Below are 20,026 nucleotides of genomic sequence, written 5' to 3'. Positions count from 1 at the left end.
AATTTTCTTCGAACAATAACAGGATCTTGGTGGGGTACTCATCCGGAATAATTAATAATTGTATCAGACAGCGATACTTTCGCTGATATAATATGGATGCGGTTGCTTTCGTTGCGCTGCAAACTCTCATAATATTAAACTAGAGCAAATTTAGTATCGATGTTTGCGAATTGCAATAGGTTGCATGCATTCGATACATACAATAAGTCTTGAAGTTCAGGCGGGAGTTCTTTCATTGAAAAATTGTTTTTGGGAGCTTTTATCACGACTGCTAATAAGATGTGAGTTACTGAATCCCCTGGTTATTAATAACTTCGAACAGCTAGTCGAGCATCAATCTCAAACAAGATTCATGACAGTATATTTTACCCATATGTTACAGGAAATCGACTCTTTAAGATATATTCCTATCCGTGACAACCTCCTAAATGTCCTATTATCCCTATTAAACTTTATTTTTCGACACATCCAGCCAGCGCGAAGTGCGTAGAATCCCAGATCACCTACGCTCGATGGAAATCCCAAAACTATTTTCAGGTAAGTTCAGGCATATTGACCATGAGAACATATTTTACACATACGGCTCACAAATTGAAGAGTCCACTGGATTTGGTATGTTTAAAAGTAATGTTTCGGCTTCCATTAGGATTCAAGAACCTGTGTTAGCACGGATGAACCGCCAGCGCATTGGCCCTTTACGAATGATTGTATAGGCGACGACGTTAGCCGCTGTCAGCTAGGGAGAATGGCGGATGATAATAAAAAGAACCAGTAACACCACCTGAGGAAGAAGCAGTTATTCAAGCCAGAAAGGTGATGCTAAATTAATAGTTTTTTCTCATATTACTTGAATCCTTCTACAATTAGTAGTTTTAAGAAGTACAATTTGTTGTTTTAACGTTATACTGTTGCAGTTTCTAAGCGATACTATCGCTGCATCTATGCGTGTAAGTTATTTGGAATTGAATTTAATGCGTTAAATTATGTACAACAAACTATTCTGAATAGGTGCAAAGACCACGAATTAAACTAATAGCAGTTGTAATCATTCGCTTCAAACGTTCCATGAATTGAAATTTCCGACATTGATTTAAAATTTGGAAGAACACTAAATTGTAAGTTGCTATCATACTTCATCATAACCTTATACTAATAGAAACCATTCCAGCTTGAGCTGACTGAATAAAGATATTGTCTGCTGTGAGAAAGTGTTTGAATTATTATTTCCAATAACAACCTGCATCTGTTTATATAGCAGTTCATTATAGCTTGAGTGTAATCGTCACATTATTTCCAAACCATTATTTCCCCTTCACAGATAGTATGAATGCAATTGAAGCCATTTGTTCAAACGCTGTTGGGAAAAAAGAACCGTTTTTCTTGGGCAAAATAAGACAGTACCGGAACGACGTATTGAATAATAATTATCAAATCTCTATGGTTTGGGTCGGAGCTCATTGCCCCCTTCCAGGCAATGAAAGAGCCGACAACTTAGCCAAATGTAGTGCTTTTGAGGGTGAAATTCATGAGCGACCGATTGCTTTCAACGAATAGTATAGAGCGTATCGTCAAGGAACACTTGCCAGCTGGGAAGCTTCTTGGGATAAAGATGATCTGGGTCGGTGGATGCACACAATTATTCCAAAAATACAACGGCATGGTTCAGAGGGCTGGATGTGAATAAGGATTTCATTCGTGTGATGTCCGGACTAATGTCCAATCGCTACACGTTAAACGCACATCTCCTTCGAATTGAACTATTCGAGACGAATTATTGTGAAGGTTATCGGGATATTGATCATGTCGTTTGGACATGCGTGGAGTATCGTGATCTCAGGTCTCAACTAATAAATTCTTTGCGTACCCAAGGTGAACCAGTTCGCGACAGTCTTGCTTATCGTGACTTTCCATACATGAAACTTCTTTATCATTTCATTAAAACCATTGGAGTTTCAATATAATTTTTATTTTTTATTACGTTATGATTGAACACTTGCCGAGATTCAATATCATGTGATTTTAAGCGGCCGTTGAACAATATCCCTAAATTTGGATTTTGTTGTTATCTTCTTCCTTAGAGGAGAAGCGCTCTCATTGCTATCTAGTGAATGAAGGTAGAACAGTGGTTCACTATTCACACTCCCGTCCACTGGGTCGGTGTCGCTGTTTCTAACGGAAACATCGTTATTACCTTATTATACATGGGATACAGATGATGGATTCATTGAAGAGAGTGTTTCATTGTTTTTGATGGCTACCACAGAAGTACTGGGGTTATTTGGGACCGATGCACAGAAAGTACCACTGTCCTTCGGTGTTGATATCTTTTTGCCCACAAGACTCACAAGACTCATCGTATTGAACAGCGTTTTGGCAATATTGACATATAGCCATTTGATTGTCGAAGTCATAGTGATAGTGATTTACTCGGAATCCTTGTGTCCTGTCCGAAAGTCACACAAGAAGGTAGAGCCTTCTTGAGCATACGTAACAAACGTATGCCATTCACAATATCGGGGAAAAAGTTCTTCCACACTTGATCAAAAAATCGCAAGCATTATCCGCCATATAAAGTGGTATGTTGTACTTTTTTTTTATTTAAAAAATATTTTATTCAGGCCATTGCCGCATCGGTGGTATTGTTGTGGATTTCGTTGCTAGTTGCTGTAGATGCGCCTTGTTGTACATTGTTTGCAGTTGCTGGTTGGTTGGATGGTAAGTTGTTAACTGCAGCTGGTGTACTTTGTTCTATAGGGGATACTTTGGATGGTTTCGTTGAAGAGGATGCTTCACTGTTGTTGGTGACTGTCACAGGTGTACTGGTGTTGCTTGGGGTTGGTGTGAAGGAAGCACCGTTGTCCTTTGGTGGTTATCTCCTTTTCCAGTTTAACACATGGCTTACCGTAGTGAACAGTTTTTTGGCAATATTGACATGTGGCCAACTGATTGTCAAAGGTAACAAGTGATTTGCACGGGATTGTTGTATCCTGACCGAATGTCACATAAGAAGGTGTAGGCCTCCTCAAGCGCATGCGTAACAAACGTACGCCATTTAGAATACCGGGGAACAATTCTTCCACTTTTCTTTTTCGATAGAGAGAATCTCTCTGTATCGGGACATAGTTTTACGAATATAAGGGTCGATGACGCTTGAGGGAAGATTATGCACACGCACTTCTATAGCACTATCTTCCATATATACTGGATTGTTGTACTTGATATTTTCATGCTTCACATAGTGCATATTATTATTGTTTTTAGCGAATTGAATTGCATCCAACTCTTTATAGAACTGGATATAAAAAACATTATTGGTCTTATTGCATTGAAGTAAATGCACACGTTTAATGTCAAGATGCATTTGCTTTTTAAGCAAACCTTCAAGTTGTCGTATCGAAGGTCGAATTTTTCACTGCTTGAAGTCAACAATAATTGTATTCTTTCGTGTCGGCGGTAGCTCTTGTTCGTTTGGTTCACTCATTTTCGAGGTCTATTGTTCACTACACAATACTGTACTTGGTTTCTTCCGTCCCCAACGTAAGCGGTTTTGTTTTATCGACTGACTTGGATGAGATGTGAAAGCGAACTGGTATGTTGTACTTGATATGTTCATGCTCCATAAAATGCATATTGTTTTCTTTAACGAATTGAATTGTGTCCATCTCTCTACAAATTCAGATGTAAAGAACACTATTTGTCTTGTTGTATTGAAATAAATGCACTCGTTTAAGATTAAGATGCATTTGCTCCTTAAGCAAACCACTTAAGTTCTTGTATCGAAAGCCCTAATATTCTCGTATCGAAAGCTACCTAAAGTCATCAACAATTGTACTCTGGTGTATGCGATGCCGGTAGCTTTTGTTTATTTGCTTTGCTCATTATGAAATCGCCTTATTGTTCACTATACAATACTGTCCCTGCATTCTACCGTACCATACGTAAGCGGACTTGTATTAGATATGAGAGCGAACTGAATATCATGTGACTATGCACCAATCAGAAAAAATACCAGGGTTTCAGAGCTTCGGATGACAGATCTTTAGGTCATCTACAAGAGATATACGCTGTCCATCTAGTGACCATCGTTGAAGTACAGCAAGAAAATCAGAGACTCGAGATAGCCCTGCGGAGTTCTAGATGTTGTCTAAAATTGGTCGGAAATACAACTGTCAACTGCAAGAAGACGATTACAGAGACATGATAGTATCCTTCTAAGGACGTACGAACATTCTTTCCTTTTAATACTGAGAATCTCTTCATATGAATGTATTAGAACAAAGTCCTAAAAAGCTACAAGAATATCATACACGCACTTCCACATTCTTGTTATCGGCTATGAGTTTAACTGCTCCACGCTCCGAGAAGAATTGAATGTATGTTGCACTCTTAATTTTGTTGAATTGTATCTCTGGCATGGCATAATTTCGTTTGCTGAAAGTCGAAATCTGCATCATTAACAGGACTTTGGTCGGACACAGAACGGTGCCTTTGTTTCATTAGGTTTGCATATCTCAAAACATGTTGTTTTATTATTGTCATTGTATCGAATATCCGAATGTATCGAAAGAGATACAGAAACAAACTAAGATTACTTATTATGATTCAACTTTAATGTTCCAGAATGATTTGGTATCAGATTTAATACTGCTTTGAACAGTTTGGATATTGCGCTACCGTTTTCTAGATTTAATTAATTCAGACGAAATATCGTCGTAGATCAAATCGTTCATTCTTTGAGCATTTCTTCAATTCAACTTGAAGATTTCACTTCTTTATTATTTTTTTTCCGCATCTTTATTATTTCTCAGATATAAATTAAACTTTTTGGAAATGTAGACTTTGTCACCAATCTTTCTGGAAATGTAGACTTTGCCACTTTGCATACTTTGTTTTTTTTTTTTCAAAATTGATCTAATATTTTCGAAAACGGCCAAACTTTTTTCAAATAGTTTTCGTCAAAGATATCAAACAAAAAGTCTCCAACAAAGTCTCCAGATTTGAAACATAGAAAGAACCTGGTAATCGAAAGTAGGAAAAGAGAGACCTGCCTGAGATTGTCGCCTTTGACGACATGGAAGCAAGAACCCAGTGGGTCTATTCTTGGTTATTTCATCCAACAGATTCCACATGGCCTCTAGACTGTTCTTGTCCGAGGAAAAACAGCTGATACTATTAATCTCCTAGTGAACCTCAGCCTTTTACAAAGTATGCCAAGTGGCATTTTGTGGCAAAGTCTACATGTCCAGAAAGTAACATTTGTTCGAGTTGACGGGTAATTCGTCAAATGTGGGAAGGTCAAACAGTTCAATTTTTAAAACAAGATACTGAGAAGGAATGAACTGATGATACCAGAATGGCAAAATGACAGTACTAGCTCAGCAAACATTCAAATATAACTGCTATTTACTGAGAAGCGATTTCTTATACCTAGTTGGGGGTTTGAGTAGCCGGTTTATGCTCGATGCACATTACTATGCTACTTGTTTTTCGTTTCGTCTTCGACTAATCAGTGCATTAACAGTTTATATCAAACTATGAATGCAACCTCGCTGTTCAATATAAATCTATAATCAAACGTAGAGGTTATGGTACTTGCAAAACACTTTTTGCGCCGAAGCACAATGACTTTACAGACATGCGGAACGAAATCAAGTATCGATTCTCGGGGCGTCAACAAGTAGTAGTCGTTTAGGGGTTTTAGTAATCCGATTGGCCATGTGGTGTCAACTGTAGGACCCAAATGTTGTGGTCATAATCATCGGCGCATGCTTAGCATAGAATGCCAATTCAAACGACATCATTCATAGCCAAACATTTCGATGTAGCTTGGAATCGAACACTTTTGATGCATTCATAGATAAATTAAGTGAGTGAAGTTGATGATACTCTATCAAATGAAAAATTAACTCGTACTTCAATCTGTGTAATGAAATTTGAACTACTCTTATACGCATCACGATCGCTCGAAGTAGTCCCGTAATGTGAAAACAAAAACAAAAAGTTTTAACTACTTTAGTATCTATTCTAAAAGACAACTTACTTGCACCAGGTTAGAGATGAGCATAGGTAACATCGACAGTGGAAAGCGAAGAATGTTGAAGAGTGCTAGTGAAACGAAAGCGGTTGTGGCATCTAGCACGTTATTTTCATCCACCAGAACGTAGGTTGCAAAGGTGACCAATGATACCTGATGAAGGTTGAATGCGTTGGGAAGTGGTTGAAAATAATAAAACAAAAACGAAAGCAAAATACAAGCCCAGTTAGAAAGGATTAGAACACATGTGTTTGGAACGGAATGCATTGTGACTCTTCCTCTAATGAATGCGCATAAAGGCAGAAAGAAAGGGAAAACTTTCACCCATGCTCGATCGCGTAAAACACATTCAGGTCTTTGTACCTCGACGATGTAAACGACCAACATTGGAAGAAGCACCAATGGCAGTTTCAGGATATCGAACAGCGTCAAGCACACGAACGCAGTCACTGGCGTTAACACGTGACTGTCATCGGACATGACGTACACTGAGAATGTGACAAGCGATACCTTTTGGATGGGACCCACATTGTCAGAGGAAGAGATTATTTAATCGAAAATCATAATTAGTTGAATACATTACCAGAAATGGAGCACAAGACCAAATGAAGGAGGTTCCCGCGTTGAGGTAGGCTGCCGATTTAAGCACCTTCACTTCTTTGTCACGTATGCGTAAAATCTGTTGCTCGAAACTTGGTTCCCAAGCGTACAATTTTAACACCTAAAATATTTATAAATTATCGATAACCGAACCTACGATCAGGTTAGAAACGCGTTACCTTGATACCGCTGAGAACTTCGTTCATGAGTTTCACCCGTTCATCTTTGTTTTTCATTTGCTTGATTTGCAACGTCTTGATTTTGTTGGCAATAACTCCATTCACCGGAATTAGGATAATCATTACGGCCAGCCCAGCCAGAACGGACGGACCAAGAATCTCCCACAGGAAAAATAATGCCAGTGCAATCTGCAGAGGAGCACTCCACAACATGTTGATGTACGTGGTCAGATCCATAAATCGCTGCGCATCGACTGCCATAAGATTAACGATCTCACCAACCGTGGTTCCTTTTCTCGCACTATTGGAAATGATAAGCGCCTTTCGATAGATGGCACTGATCAGAGCAGTACGAATTCGAAACCCTACGAAGAACATGCGATTGAAATATTGCGCCAGGAATAGAGTCTGCGTTGAGGCTACGATAAACAGCAAAATTGCATAGAAAGCACCCTTCCATAATGGTTCTTCTCCTCCTACGAAATTGATGATAAGCCGTAATATTTGTGGCGACGCAAACGTTAGTAAATCTTGAGCTAGTTTCAAAAAAGATCCGAAAGCGAAAGTCCGACCGAAAGCTTTCACTAATGCTGGTAGAATCGATGCAATCTTCTTAGTTTTAGTTGTCTTGAAATCGACCCGGGCAAATTGCTTCTTATAACTGGCCGAACTTGTCACACCACTATTTTCGTAAGATTGGTAGGTTTTCTCCAGTGTTTGATTCCAGTATTTCAGGAAAAGTGGAGACACCTCCTTGGACGAATCCTCCGGCTTCATAAACCAGAGATCTTCATTAACGAGCGGTTTTTTAAATCCAGTCCAGGCAAGTTTATCGAACCAACCGAAAACCAATCGCGAAGGAAAGGTTGCCGCCAGCTCTGGACAGTCTCTTTCCGTAACTTCATACTTGGATATTTGAGCTGGTTGATCGATGAAAAAGTTCAATATAAACATCACACATGAACAGACGAAGAAAATGACGAAGCTAACGAAATGATATTCGGCCCACGAATCTGGTTCGGTGCGATTCTGGTATGCTCGGGCTTCCGATCGACAGCGCGGAATGCTACATAACGTAAGCAGAAACCAGAATAGAAACAAAAGCCCAGACGTCCGCATGCCATAGAATTTATTCAAGTACACCAAGGCCGCTACAAAAACCTAAAAGAATAGAAATAAAAATTAACTTATCGTGGAAAACATTTTTCAAAGTGATTTCATGCTTACAAAACTGGCAATTTTTATTGTTGGAGTATAGAAGTATACTGGGGCTACCGGGCCCTCCGTTGAGATTGCCTTAATTAGATCCACAATGGTAAGTACTATCAGTACACTGATGACGATTAATTTCGATACATTTACTATGCTCCACGGTACGTTTCGATTCCGACTGTTTCGAAGGTAGTACAGTTCGATTAAAGAAAATAACCACAGAAATGCGCATGGAGTCCACACCAGCACTGTCTGCTGGAAGCATGGTGTCAAATCGGGATCGTCGGTGTACCAAGTCAGGTTATTATCCTATCAGCACAAATAAAAAAAAATCAAACTACATAGAACGGTTGTTTTGTATACAGCTAACGCAGAATAATTAGTGCCGGCGAAATCAGCTGATTTGAGAAAAGAACGAGAACCAAAACAAAAACAACCCGGTACGGTATCTCACGACGGAGTATTCACTCACTAGTTTCTCTCACTTTGTCTGTTCACCCGGTACTTCATTACTCATTACAGCAGGCACACGAATCGTCGAAAGAAAAATCTTTATTCCTGAAAATCATCTCGAAAACTAACAGTTTTCATCATCCTCGAACGGATTCAACAGGCGACTATCGTAGATTTCACGTTTCCGTATGTTTCAACTAATTCAAAACGAATATAACACCACACTTACCCAAAATTTCGAGCCGCAAAAGTCGTCCATCGGATGAGCATCCATTTTGACTGTCAAAGTGATTTGTAGCTCAGAATGAATTTTGGGTACCGCTAGTATAGTTTACTTCGTACCACGTTCGGAAGTGAGTAGCAACAAGTGGCGCGATCAGAGCTCACTCACACAGATATTTGGATTGTCGATGCTCAGAGCGGTTCTAGCATCCACCGTATCAAGACCCTCTCTTCTTAGCGAACTGTAATGAATAAAATTTTATGTAGTGATACTATATGGAGATAGTGTGTGTTGTACACAAAATATTGTGGTACAAAAGATATGGAAGTATTCACACAAAAGTTATGATTAGGCACCCGTTAGTACATCGTAAACAATCCTGTTGATTTAGGCTTTCAAAAACTTTCTAAACATCTACTTTTATGTGAAAATAACTGCTTTTCAACGCTGTTTCCGGATGTAAACAAAATTCACTCAAGCACACGCTCTCACACATACTACAAGACGCAACAACGATGATTTGCCGAACTTTGACAGTTCCCTTCAAACGAATTCAGATTCTGGTATGTTCTCTGGTGCTTTGTAAGCTGTGTGAAGAAAAATCAGTATTTTTCACTAAAAACATTGTTAATCGTCAACAATGTCTAAATCAAAGTCTACCTTCCTCGATACGGATTCGTCATTGATGGAAAAAAATCTCCGTTTCGTCAAGGTATGCCGCAAATTAGCGCCAACAATTTTACGATTGCAACCAACACCATGTTTGCTTTGTTTCGTACGTATTTAGGATGAAGCGGAAGAGCAATTCAACAACATGTTCGGACCAATCGTAGAACAAGCGGAGGATATTAGCAGTGGAAGATCAAAAATCGTAAAGCCAACGGCAGGTTAGTTATTTTTTTGTTTGTTTATTCTTTGTTGTGTCGCTGTAGAGACGGGTGAAGAACGATTTAAGTGCGATTCAGACGGTCTGTCACCTTCCGTCACCGTCAACCTCCGTCACCGTCACCGTCAAAATTAATTACATGCGTTCTTATGCGGACGGAACGTGTAAACGTGTGGGTAAAGAAAGTATTAAGCTAATTTTGACGTTTCGCTGACGGTGACGGAAGGAGACGGATCGTTTGAATCGTACACTAGACTTCCCATCACCGTCATCGGCCACAAAAATTACTTTACGCCACCTACACGGAACGTCAACATTCAATATACGAAAACATGTATTAATCCACCTAGTGGTGTGATGATGGCTTTCTCGTATCAATCATACTGTCATATATAATACTGTGGTATTCTTCAAAATAATTTTCTTCAATTCTGGAATGAATAATCGGAATCGGTTTAGTTGCCCGTCTACTGATGACTACTGATTGGAGTAGTTATGAGGCCGATTCAGAATTTTTCGACTTTTTCTGTTTCGCCCCTTTAAGTGATGGTAAAAAATGTTTAACACACTACCCTATACTTTCGGCACCGAAAGTTGGATTCGTGCTTTCGTTTCCTTGCGCTTGCGGATGCATTTCATATCATAGGACTTTGGCTACGTTACCCACTTGAACACTACAATCAAGTTCTTTTTTATTGAAAATAATTTGAACCTGCTTTTGTTTAAAAACTAGCTATGAAAGATGAGCTCAACTTCTAAAGTTATATTAAATTAATCTAACGACGAAATTATTCTAACCGAATGAAATTATTTTTTTAGTTGACGTACATCAAAATAATTTGTTTCATTCCTCATTTAAATTTCCTGGTTTTCAATAGTGGAGTTTCTAATTTTATTTCTACTATCATTTTAATAAAGGCAGTATTGCAAACTCCAGAATGTTTCGAGATCTTCGTGTGATCAAATGAACAAACGCTGATGCCTTGCCAAAACAACAAGGCAAAAACTGCATTTCGATAAAGCACATATCTCCAAATAACTAGGGGAACGTGTCACTTGAGCCAATTAGTTCTGATTCCTGCCAAATCAAGTGAAAAACTGCAATTCAATAGACATCAAATTGTTTTAAAGAAATTCAAGAGGATTTTGATCAGTTTTCACAATAATTGAAAAGAAAGATTTTAATTCTAAGGCTACAAACTGAAAAATATATTTTATGTTTTTGAATATATCTGAAGAATCTCCGGCGAAATTTGGAAATTGAATATACTCAGAGCAGGTTTTAGTGTTTCAGAGTATTTCACGAGACTGCGAAGAACTGTTTATACCAGAACAACTCTGGAGATAAACGGCTTTTGGGAATCCGATTAGAAATCAAGTAAATAGATTCATTCTCAAGCGGAATATTAAAATAAATTAGTTGAACTTCTAATTGAAAGAAATCAATGTTTTTACCTTTCTCATATAGAAAGGTTATGCAATCACTGTGGAAACCGACTTTTTAACCGAGACCCGGAGGGCGAAGTGTCATATACCATTCGACTCAGTTCGTCGAGTAGGCAAAATATCTCTGTGTGTGTATGTAACGTTTTTTGCACAAGCCTTGAAAAAGACTAGATGTGAGTATTTTCAGAGGAAGATCGATCAACATCAACGAGTTGTGGAAAATCCTTAAACAGATGATTAAGCCAACACATAGTTCTTCGAAAAGCATGAGTTTTAATAGGACAGAAGAACGGTGTGAGCAAAACATAGTTGAAAAATTGAACAGTTATTTCATAAACAGTGTTCAACTGATCAATCAGAGTATTGATCAGGTCAGTGAACCTAGTGAAATAACACAGTCGATAAATAACAATTGCAGATTTGAAGGGTTTCACCCAATCACTTTTGGACAGTCTAGAGATATTTGTTTTAATTTAGAAAGATGTCAACGCCATGGTGATACAAGATTGCTTTTATGTTATCGAACACGATGTTCTAAACTTGATAAATGAATCGATACAAACTGGGCACGTACCGAAAGTTTGGAAAGAATCATCAGTGGTTCCTATTCCCAAAGTTGCTGGAACGGATAAAGCCGAAGAGTATCGTCCCATCAACATGTTGCACACGCTGGAGAAAATATTGGAACATGTAGTTGAGGACCAGTTGACGAACTCTTTGAATGGTAATAATTTGCTAATGCCGGAACAATCGGGATACCGAGAGAGACACTCTGGTATTAACAAAATGGAAAGCGAGAATCCAAGTTAAAGAGACTATTCTTGCAGTGTTCTTGGATCTAAAGCGCGCTTTTGAAACAATCTCAAGACCTTTATTGTTACAAACTCTACGACGCTTTGGCATTGGAGGAGTAGCATAGAAATGGTTTGAAAGCTATTTATATGATAGAAAACAGAAGACTGTAGTTAACGATTTTTTGTCTAGTTCTCTAGATAATTCACTTGGAGTGCCTCAAGGCAGTGTCTTAGGACAAATTTAATTAATGTGTATTAATGATATGAATCGAGTTTTACGATTTTGTGATATCAATTTATTTGCTGACGAAACGGTTCTGTTTATTGCTTCTAAGAATTTTAATGAAGCTGCTGCACACTTAAACGAAGACCTACATTCTCTAGCACGTGGGTTAAAATTCAAGCAGTTGAAAATGAATGTCGCAAAGACGAAATTGGTAATTTCTTCTGCAAGCACAAGGTATGATACTAACGTTGAAATTGATGTTGAGATTATTGATCGCGTTAGAGAGATTAGGTATCTTGGAGTCGTAATTGTACGAAGCATTGTGTCGTTTAAAAAATGACTTATCGATCAGCAGTGAAATTCTTCTGTATAAATCAATCATTTCACCACACATTGACTTCTGTCCAACCATTCTGTTTTTTAACAATAGTACACAAATCATGCAATTACAGCGATTGCAAAATAAAGTCATGCGATTGATAATTAAATGTAATAGATACACTTCCTCTAGTTTTCTGCTGAGTGCATTACAATGGCTTTCGGTCAAACAAAGAATTTATTACTTAACAATGGTGTTAAGTTTTAAATTAATAAATGTTATGCTGCCTCGATATTTGTGTGATCGAGTTGAGAGAGGAAGTGATTTACATAGATATCATACCAGAAATGCATCAGATGTAAGAACACCAAACTTTCTATTAGGCAGATCACAGAATTCGCTACTAAACAAAGGAATTTTTTTTTCAATTCGATGCCCATACAGATTAAACGTGCTTCAACTCTAAATAAGTTCAAACAATTATGTATTTCACATGTAAAATAAGTTCTATGAACAGATTTTAAAATATTTATTATAATTTGATTTCTTTAAAATAATGTAAAATGAAGAGGAATGTATTTTGACTTATCACTATTTTTTGGTAGATGTTAGAAGTTATCTTGACCTGTATAATGATAATGGATTTTTTTGGTTATAAGTATTTTAGAGTTGATATAGATGAAATAAATGAGTTTTCTACAAAAGTTTGAGCCCGCGCGCGTAACGCAGTCAAAGACAATCTATGGCTGAATTAAGAGATGTTATTGTTTGAGACCAATTATGGTTTTCTTGAGCTCTAGCTGGGATCTACAGTTGTTGATGAAATTGGGCTTGGCTCTGCTCATTCGCAGTCTCGTTATTGCATCGTAGCTGGTGCTGATAACGATGAACTGGTCCGGCGGGAGTGGCCTGATGAATTATTGTCTGATACTGGTCGAGATATTGGGCTCGATTCCTAATTTGTTCAAGGATCTTCCCGGGTTGGAAATTTTCTTGATCAACCCTGGATAGTAATTGTAATATAATATAGTATAGTAATTTCTTTTTGTTCAGCTGTTCTATCGAAGGAAAATCTATGCCTACTAAGTTATCCAGCTCGTTTCAATTTTTAATTACTGGTTAAAGTATGTAATAATATTCATTATCACTTAGATAACTCGTTCAGCTCACACCTTTGTAGAGGTATGAGGTGGGACCATCATTATCATCATCATCATCATGCACTAGCTTTCCGCGAAGATGGCTTGACCGATTTTCACAAACTTAGATTGAAATGAAATATATTTTTTTTAAATATTATTTGGATCCAACTTCCGCTTCCGGAATTATGGGGTAAAATGTGCTAAAAAATGTGAAAATGAGATCACGAACTTTTCTCGGAGATTCAAATGAAAGGTCTTCCAATCCCATTCAAAATTCCTGAATTTTGTTTGAATCTGACTTCTGGTTCCGGAGTTATGAGGTAAAATGTGAAATATATGCAAATATGTGTGCTAATTTTTCTCAGTGATGGCGTCTTTCACAAACTAAAATTCGAATGATCCTTTAAATAACTTCTAAATTTCACCTGGATCCGACTTTCGGTTCCGGAATTATAGGGTGATTGGTGTAAAAATTCCAATTTTAAACTACTTTCTCGCTTTTCTCAGAGATGTCGTGATCGATTTTCACTAATTTAGATTCAAATGAATGGTCTTTTAGTCCGGAATAGTGATCATATTTTTCCAAATGGATCTTACTCACTTTTCTTAGCGATGGTTTACCCGATTTTCACAAACGTTCAAACGAATGGTCATGTGGTCCCATAAAGAATTCCGGAACTTCATCAGGATCCGACTAACGGTTTTGGAATTATAGGGTGAAGTGTGTTATAAATTTTACACCATCATTATTAGAAGCGAAACGAAAAATGTAAAAAAAATTTAAACCGACCTCAAAACTATTAATCGGTAGTCATTATCAGTAGGCGACCAAACAATCGATTCCGATTATTCTTTCAATAAACTGGAAGAAAATTATTTTTAAGACTACTAAAGTATTACATATGATAGTATGACTGATATGAGAAAGGCATCATTACACCACTAGGTGGATTAAAACATATTTTTGGGATAAAATCAACTTTGGGACTCGACCGCGTAACTTCGAAAATCCACGTAGGAAAAAACTGCAAAATTGAATTGTTTTATGCCAAATGTCTGATCTGGTGTAATCTAGTATTTTTTTTAAATAAACGAAAATTTCAGTGTCAGAGAGTTGAATTAAAAAGTTTCATGCACTTCTAAGACAAACAAAATTTGCATAACTTTGGAAATCCGCGTAGAAAAGACCTCAGTGTATTTTCTATTTGGTACCATCTGACCTGCTTTCATCAAATAAATAGAGAATAAATCAAAAAATTGATTGCGGTTGGGGATACAGTTAATTCTTTCAATTAGACAGAACCTAGTGCAGTGCACTAGGTGCACATGTGGACAAGACGCCACTAATGTCTCTGAACCGAAAGAAGCAGCCAATCAGTGCCGTAAAAATTCGTTTCATTCTATTGAAATCGGTTGTACACGATTGATCACTTTACGGTGCTATACTTCATACTCAATACATACACCGCTCACCGACGCGCTGACTGAACAGCACACAGCTCTTCACCAGTTGAACCCTCAATCGAAACTCAGTTAAGCCGTCGTCAGTTTCTCTTTTGAAATGACAAACATCTCTTTCAATTGACAGAGAGAGCCTATAAAATGAGAACCTAGTGACCTTTCATTTTGTTCAAGATAATAAATTAACGGTAAACCAGTCTTGATAGTTGAAATGTTAACCACAGAATGTACTTCGTTTTATTTCTTTCTCTTTCAATCTTCATTTTGAATACTTTTGAATAACGTCTTAATGCATAACAAAAACGAAAAGTATCTATTCATCCTTGTTGGCGATAATTCTCGGATAATTTTTCAAAAGGGCGTATAAGCAAGTGAGTTTCTCTTTAATCACTATCTCTTTCGATTATTGTGATGTGATTAAAAAGGTTTTCTTTGATAATACTATTCAGTTTGAAAGTCGAAAGTTTCGGGTATCATTTCATGCAAAGAGTTGAGTGATAAACGTGGAAACCGCTTGGTAAATAATAGAAGAGAAAGTAAAACTGTCACTTGCTTATACGCCCTTTTGAAAAATTAACCGAGAATAGTGAAATCAAATGCAAACCGCCACCCTTTGTTTATTATTAGGTTTTACACGATGACGACACAAATGCACTGCCGATGAATCAAGTGCATCTTTGACAGCTGTCGGTGGCTTGTTCTGTTTTGCGACTGCAAATTAAAATTAGGTTTTTTACCGCCTAAATAGAGTTTCAAAACATTTGTTAACGATACGTTTCAGAGATTTATTGAATAAAAGTGGCTAGTTGTGAAGTGAAAAGATGATTGTTTGAGATGTGTTTCTCGATTTTGTTTAAACTTGTTTGTAAACAGTACCGCTGAACTGTCAAGGATGAATTCTTGTTCATTTGTGACGTCACGATAAAAAATCTAATTAGGTTTTGCACGATGGCTCGAATAAACTACCGATGAACTGTCGATGAATCAAGTTCATCTTTTGACAGCTATCAGTGGTTTTTTCCGTTTTTTCACATATCTATTAACACGTATTCAAATTAGGGGCTGGGGTCCACTAAGAGATTGATAGTACCTATTAGCTCTCTCCGGACAGTACCAGCCTAGATGCCGTGTGGAATCCGGCGGAAAAAATGAACCAAGAATAGATCCACTGGGTTCCTGCTTCCATGTCGTAAAAGGCGACAATTGCAGGAGTTTCTTTTTCCTTTCAGTTATCAGATATTTTCAATGTTTTACTTCTGATTACTCTATTTTACTAAATCATCTCTTTATTCAACCTATCAATTTCCGTCTAGCTTCGGAGAAAAGTTTTATTAGGAATGATTTCTTCTTCCATGTTATTGATTGTCTTTCAGGATTATAAAATGAATGATAAAAATCAACCATTGCGCAAATCCGTTTATATTACAAAGTTAATAACAGAGATGACATGTATCGGTATATTGAATACATAGTAAAAAACACTTGATATTAATATTTCAAACAGTAAATTAATATTTTTCTCGGTAGCCGGCTGCCCAGATCAACTGATATAACCAATTAATAATTTTAATAAATAATTAAAATAATAAAGAATCAAGACGCGTGTGAAATCTGTTGACCTTTGTTTGGTGATTTAAAATGATTTTATAATAACTGTTTAGAATATTTCAATGCAATGAATCAACTTTTTCGTCTAAATCCTATTCGCTCGTTTATTTTGTATCACGTAGGTTTCATTTATAAAAACGTGCTTAATCCACCTAGCAGTGAGATGATACCTTTTTTTTATCAATCCGCATGTGTTTTTTTTTTGCATGACTAAAATAAAACGCGAAAGGTAGATGCATAAACGAGTGACTGCATACTCGACAGCCGGCTGTCCGGAGTTTTGTCAATTTCGGAGATTGACTGTTTCGTGCATTATATTGCCAGCACAAAGTAACACATAAAACGATAATACTTTAAAACATTCTTGGTAGCCGGCTACCCAGAGCAATAAACACATGATAACATTATTAAAACATTTACTAACAAAGAATCCTCTCCTGTGATGCATGTGGGAATGCAGAGGATTCCTCGGTTCTTAGTAGCAACATGCATCGAACTAACAATCCTTTCCCTCCCAAGTAGATCTGCATTCGGACGTGGCCGGCGTCGGTATTGATCAGCATGCATGGTTCAATACAGTTTGCACAGTGTGAAACAATGTGTTATTCCCAAACATGTTACTTCAAAAAATCATTTTGCAATCTCAATTGGTCCAGATCAATAACGGAGTAGCAACACACGGGCGGTCTCTAATGCTAATGCTAATATCTATTAACACGTATTCAAATTAGAATGAACGCAATGAACACATAAACAAACCACTGATAGCTGTCAAAATTGATTCATTTTGTTCATGTTTGTGAGGTTATGTTATGTTCGTGCAAAACCTAATTGAAAAATGACGCAAAGTGCAAAGTGAGGATGTCAAAAAAAGTTCATTCTGTTCATTTTGTGAGGTTATGTCATGTTCGTGTAAAACCTAATACCAGTCGAAATAATTTTTTGTCACCTAACTGATATTCATGCCTATCCATTCGAACTAGTTCACTGCCGGCAGCTGAGGCAGTGAAACTTCAAATGACTAGGCATGGTTGTTCAATTGACAATGAATCCAATGCATCTCATTTGAGTTGACAAAAAAGTCGATTGAATGAATTGAAATATACTGACAGTGAAAGGCCAGTAATTTCATTTTTATCAAATAATTTCATTCGACAATGAAATTTTACAGCACTGCAGCCAATCAATGAAATGGCTTCAAACGAGCCTAAGCTTGTTGAAGTCGTCGGTTCATCCATCTCCGACATATTCTGAACTCCTCGAGTTGAGTCGAATGATGTTCAACACTCGGGGTCTTGGAGCTTCGACCCAAAGTTGTTTTTTTATCTCACAAATCTCATTAATTCAGGATCAATTTATTTTCTGGTTCCGGAATCGTCAGAAGTAGTAATCAATCAACTCGTTTTTCAGAGATGATTGAGTCGGCTTTAACATACTATCATTCAAATGAATGGTATTGTGGTACTAGAGACTGAACTAAAATCTCTTCCACCTGACAAGTCTTCTTAGTTGATTGATATGTCTTTTCACGGGTTTGACTGTTCAATCCATCAGCAATTTTGCTGACGTCATGCTGCATTTCACAATCGTAACATAGAAATCATTAAACCCTGAAAAAAATCATTACAACAGTGCAACTGATTCGAGAAGTTCCAGAAAACGGCGAACTCTTATCGCATTCCACCATGTTCGAGTATGTCAATCTGAACTCAGGGACAAGTTCAATTAAATGGACTAGAACTTGAAGCACGTCGAAAAAAAAACAAACACATATAAGTGAAGATCGCTTTCAAACAAATCGCCAATGTTGGTATTCTGTTTTGCCCTGTTATACATCGTTCTATGATTCATTCAGAGAGCAAAAATTGCACTGTCATTATCGAGTTTCACGATCCAACGTGTCTGCAACATAAGTATTTTCTACTCCGCCCGCAAAAAAAAATACAAATAGCTCAAAGTGATTCATTTCTACGTATTAGTATTCGTTTGCTTTTTGCCGCTCTGTTCAAACAAACCTGTTAAACCTCACAATGTCCAAAATTACAGCACATTTGAAATCCATTCATAGCATGTTCAATGTAAACTCTGCCTAAACAAAATTTATAGGCGTACGGTTTTTTGGAACTGTTACTTTTGTATGGAAGCCGCAAAAAACACGGCCCAAACACCAAATCGACGACGACGACGGCGACGCACCAATTACCAAAATCCGGTTTTCGGTTTGCTGAGCAGCGTCAATCTCGTCAAAGGAAACATGAATTTGCCTTCCCTTTGGTTTAGTTTCATTCACCTCCAGAGTCCGGATTCGAAGCGCGTGAGGTCACAACATGAATAGTATAGAATAACATGCTTGCCGGTCGAATTGCAAACAACGCGAAGAACGATGCATCGAACCGCAAGGGCAGTTCAAATCAAATCATTGACCGAGACTCGATAGAATCTAAGCTAAATCACATTCCGATTGTGCAACAGCCGCCGGCTCTAATTAGAACCAATAATCTGACAATTTGTGTATCGTCGTCGTTCGTTGGAACGGAAACTTTAATTGCTATTTTCGTATACCGCTTTGTACGCGATTCAACCCTTTCGATTGCGTAACAACATCCAATTCCATCGACAACCAAACAATCCCGTCGATCAAACTTGCTGTCATCAAATCAGTTCGGACAATGCACGATTGTTTTGCGGGGTTCATGTTTTATCAGTTTTTTTTTCACACACAGCAAACTTACCGCGTATCACTTCACCGCGACCAACTGAACCGCTCACGACAATCGTCAACGCAACACTGAGTATTTTCTTTTCGTTCTCCGTTCTTGATTAGTAGCGGCTAGGGTTTCATCGTTTCATGCAGCGTGGGACCGGCGAAGCGACCGGCATTATTCGGTGACGTAATTTTCGCTCGTTGCTTTACACCCATGCATGCTACACTCTCGAAGGTAGATAAATACCTTCATTCCACAGAGAACCATTGTGTATGTAAAAATTCTTTAAATCAAAAAAATATCTTCGATGAAACCACAACTCAAGTAGCCGCCCAAGTGCCTACAACTTTACGGTTATCATACGGAATCGTTATGCTATCGAACTTTTGTTGATTATTGATTTTCAAAAGACGCGTATTGCAATAAACTTATAGTGGGTTCATGGTACATAACTTTTTTTGAGACATTATTTTAGGGGAGATCATGATTGTCCAGCAATCATCAAAGACTAATAATTATATTTTAAATTTACCACAATTATTTAATCACGTGAGGGCCGACATGCCGTGACGATTGGTGGCCTTCTCACGCAGAATGCCTGTGTTCAGATCACAATTCCCCCTCACAAAAGTTTTTCTATCCCAAGCCCTTATGCATGACATATCGTGTTCCGGAGACACGGATTCATCGATCAGCACCATCTCTATGCAATCAATGCATCAAATGGACTCAAACATT

At 37.7% G+C, this 20,026-nt stretch overlaps 2 protein-coding genes across 8 annotated transcripts in view; one reads left to right on the top strand and one right to left on the bottom strand.

Moving 5' to 3' along the window:
* Positions 1-19,365, bottom strand: part of LOC131430306 (multidrug resistance-associated protein 1) — a 63,872-nt gene extending 44,507 nt beyond the window's left edge. For 6 of the 7 annotated variants that reach the window (XM_058595174.1, XM_058595173.1, XM_058595170.1 and 3 more), the window contains exons 1-6: positions 19,316-19,365; positions 8,708-8,942; positions 8,041-8,334; positions 6,814-7,974; positions 6,618-6,755; positions 6,041-6,187 (exon numbers count right to left, since the gene is read on the bottom strand). In XM_058595174.1, coding sequence (XP_058451157.1) covers positions 6,041-6,187; positions 6,618-6,755; positions 6,814-7,974; positions 8,041-8,334; positions 8,708-8,752 — 1,785 coding nt within the window. In that variant the 5' untranslated portion in view covers positions 8,753-8,942; positions 19,316-19,365. Of the gene's footprint in view, positions 1-6,040; positions 6,188-6,397; positions 6,545-6,617; positions 6,756-6,813; positions 7,975-8,040; positions 8,335-8,707; positions 8,943-19,315 lie in introns of all 7 variants that reach the window. The other variant, XM_058595171.1, reaches the window with a different exon arrangement.
* LOC131430308 (PIH1 domain-containing protein 1) overlaps positions 9,239-20,026 on the top strand; it is a 30,494-nt gene continuing 19,706 nt past the window's right edge. Inside the window, exons 1-2 of the mRNA XM_058595179.1 lie at positions 9,239-9,413; positions 9,489-9,588. Of these exons, the coding sequence (XP_058451162.1) occupies positions 9,342-9,413; positions 9,489-9,588 (172 nt within the window). The 5' untranslated portion in view covers positions 9,239-9,341. The remainder of the gene's footprint in view (positions 9,414-9,488; positions 9,589-20,026) is intronic.

The sequence above is a fragment of the Malaya genurostris genome, chromosome 2 (assembly GCF_030247185.1).
Source record: "Malaya genurostris strain Urasoe2022 chromosome 2, Malgen_1.1, whole genome shotgun sequence".
NCBI lineage: Eukaryota > Metazoa > Arthropoda > Insecta > Diptera > Culicidae > Malaya > Malaya genurostris.
The sequence above is the reverse complement of the archived record's forward strand: the minus strand, read 5'-3'. Positions and strand labels throughout refer to the sequence as shown.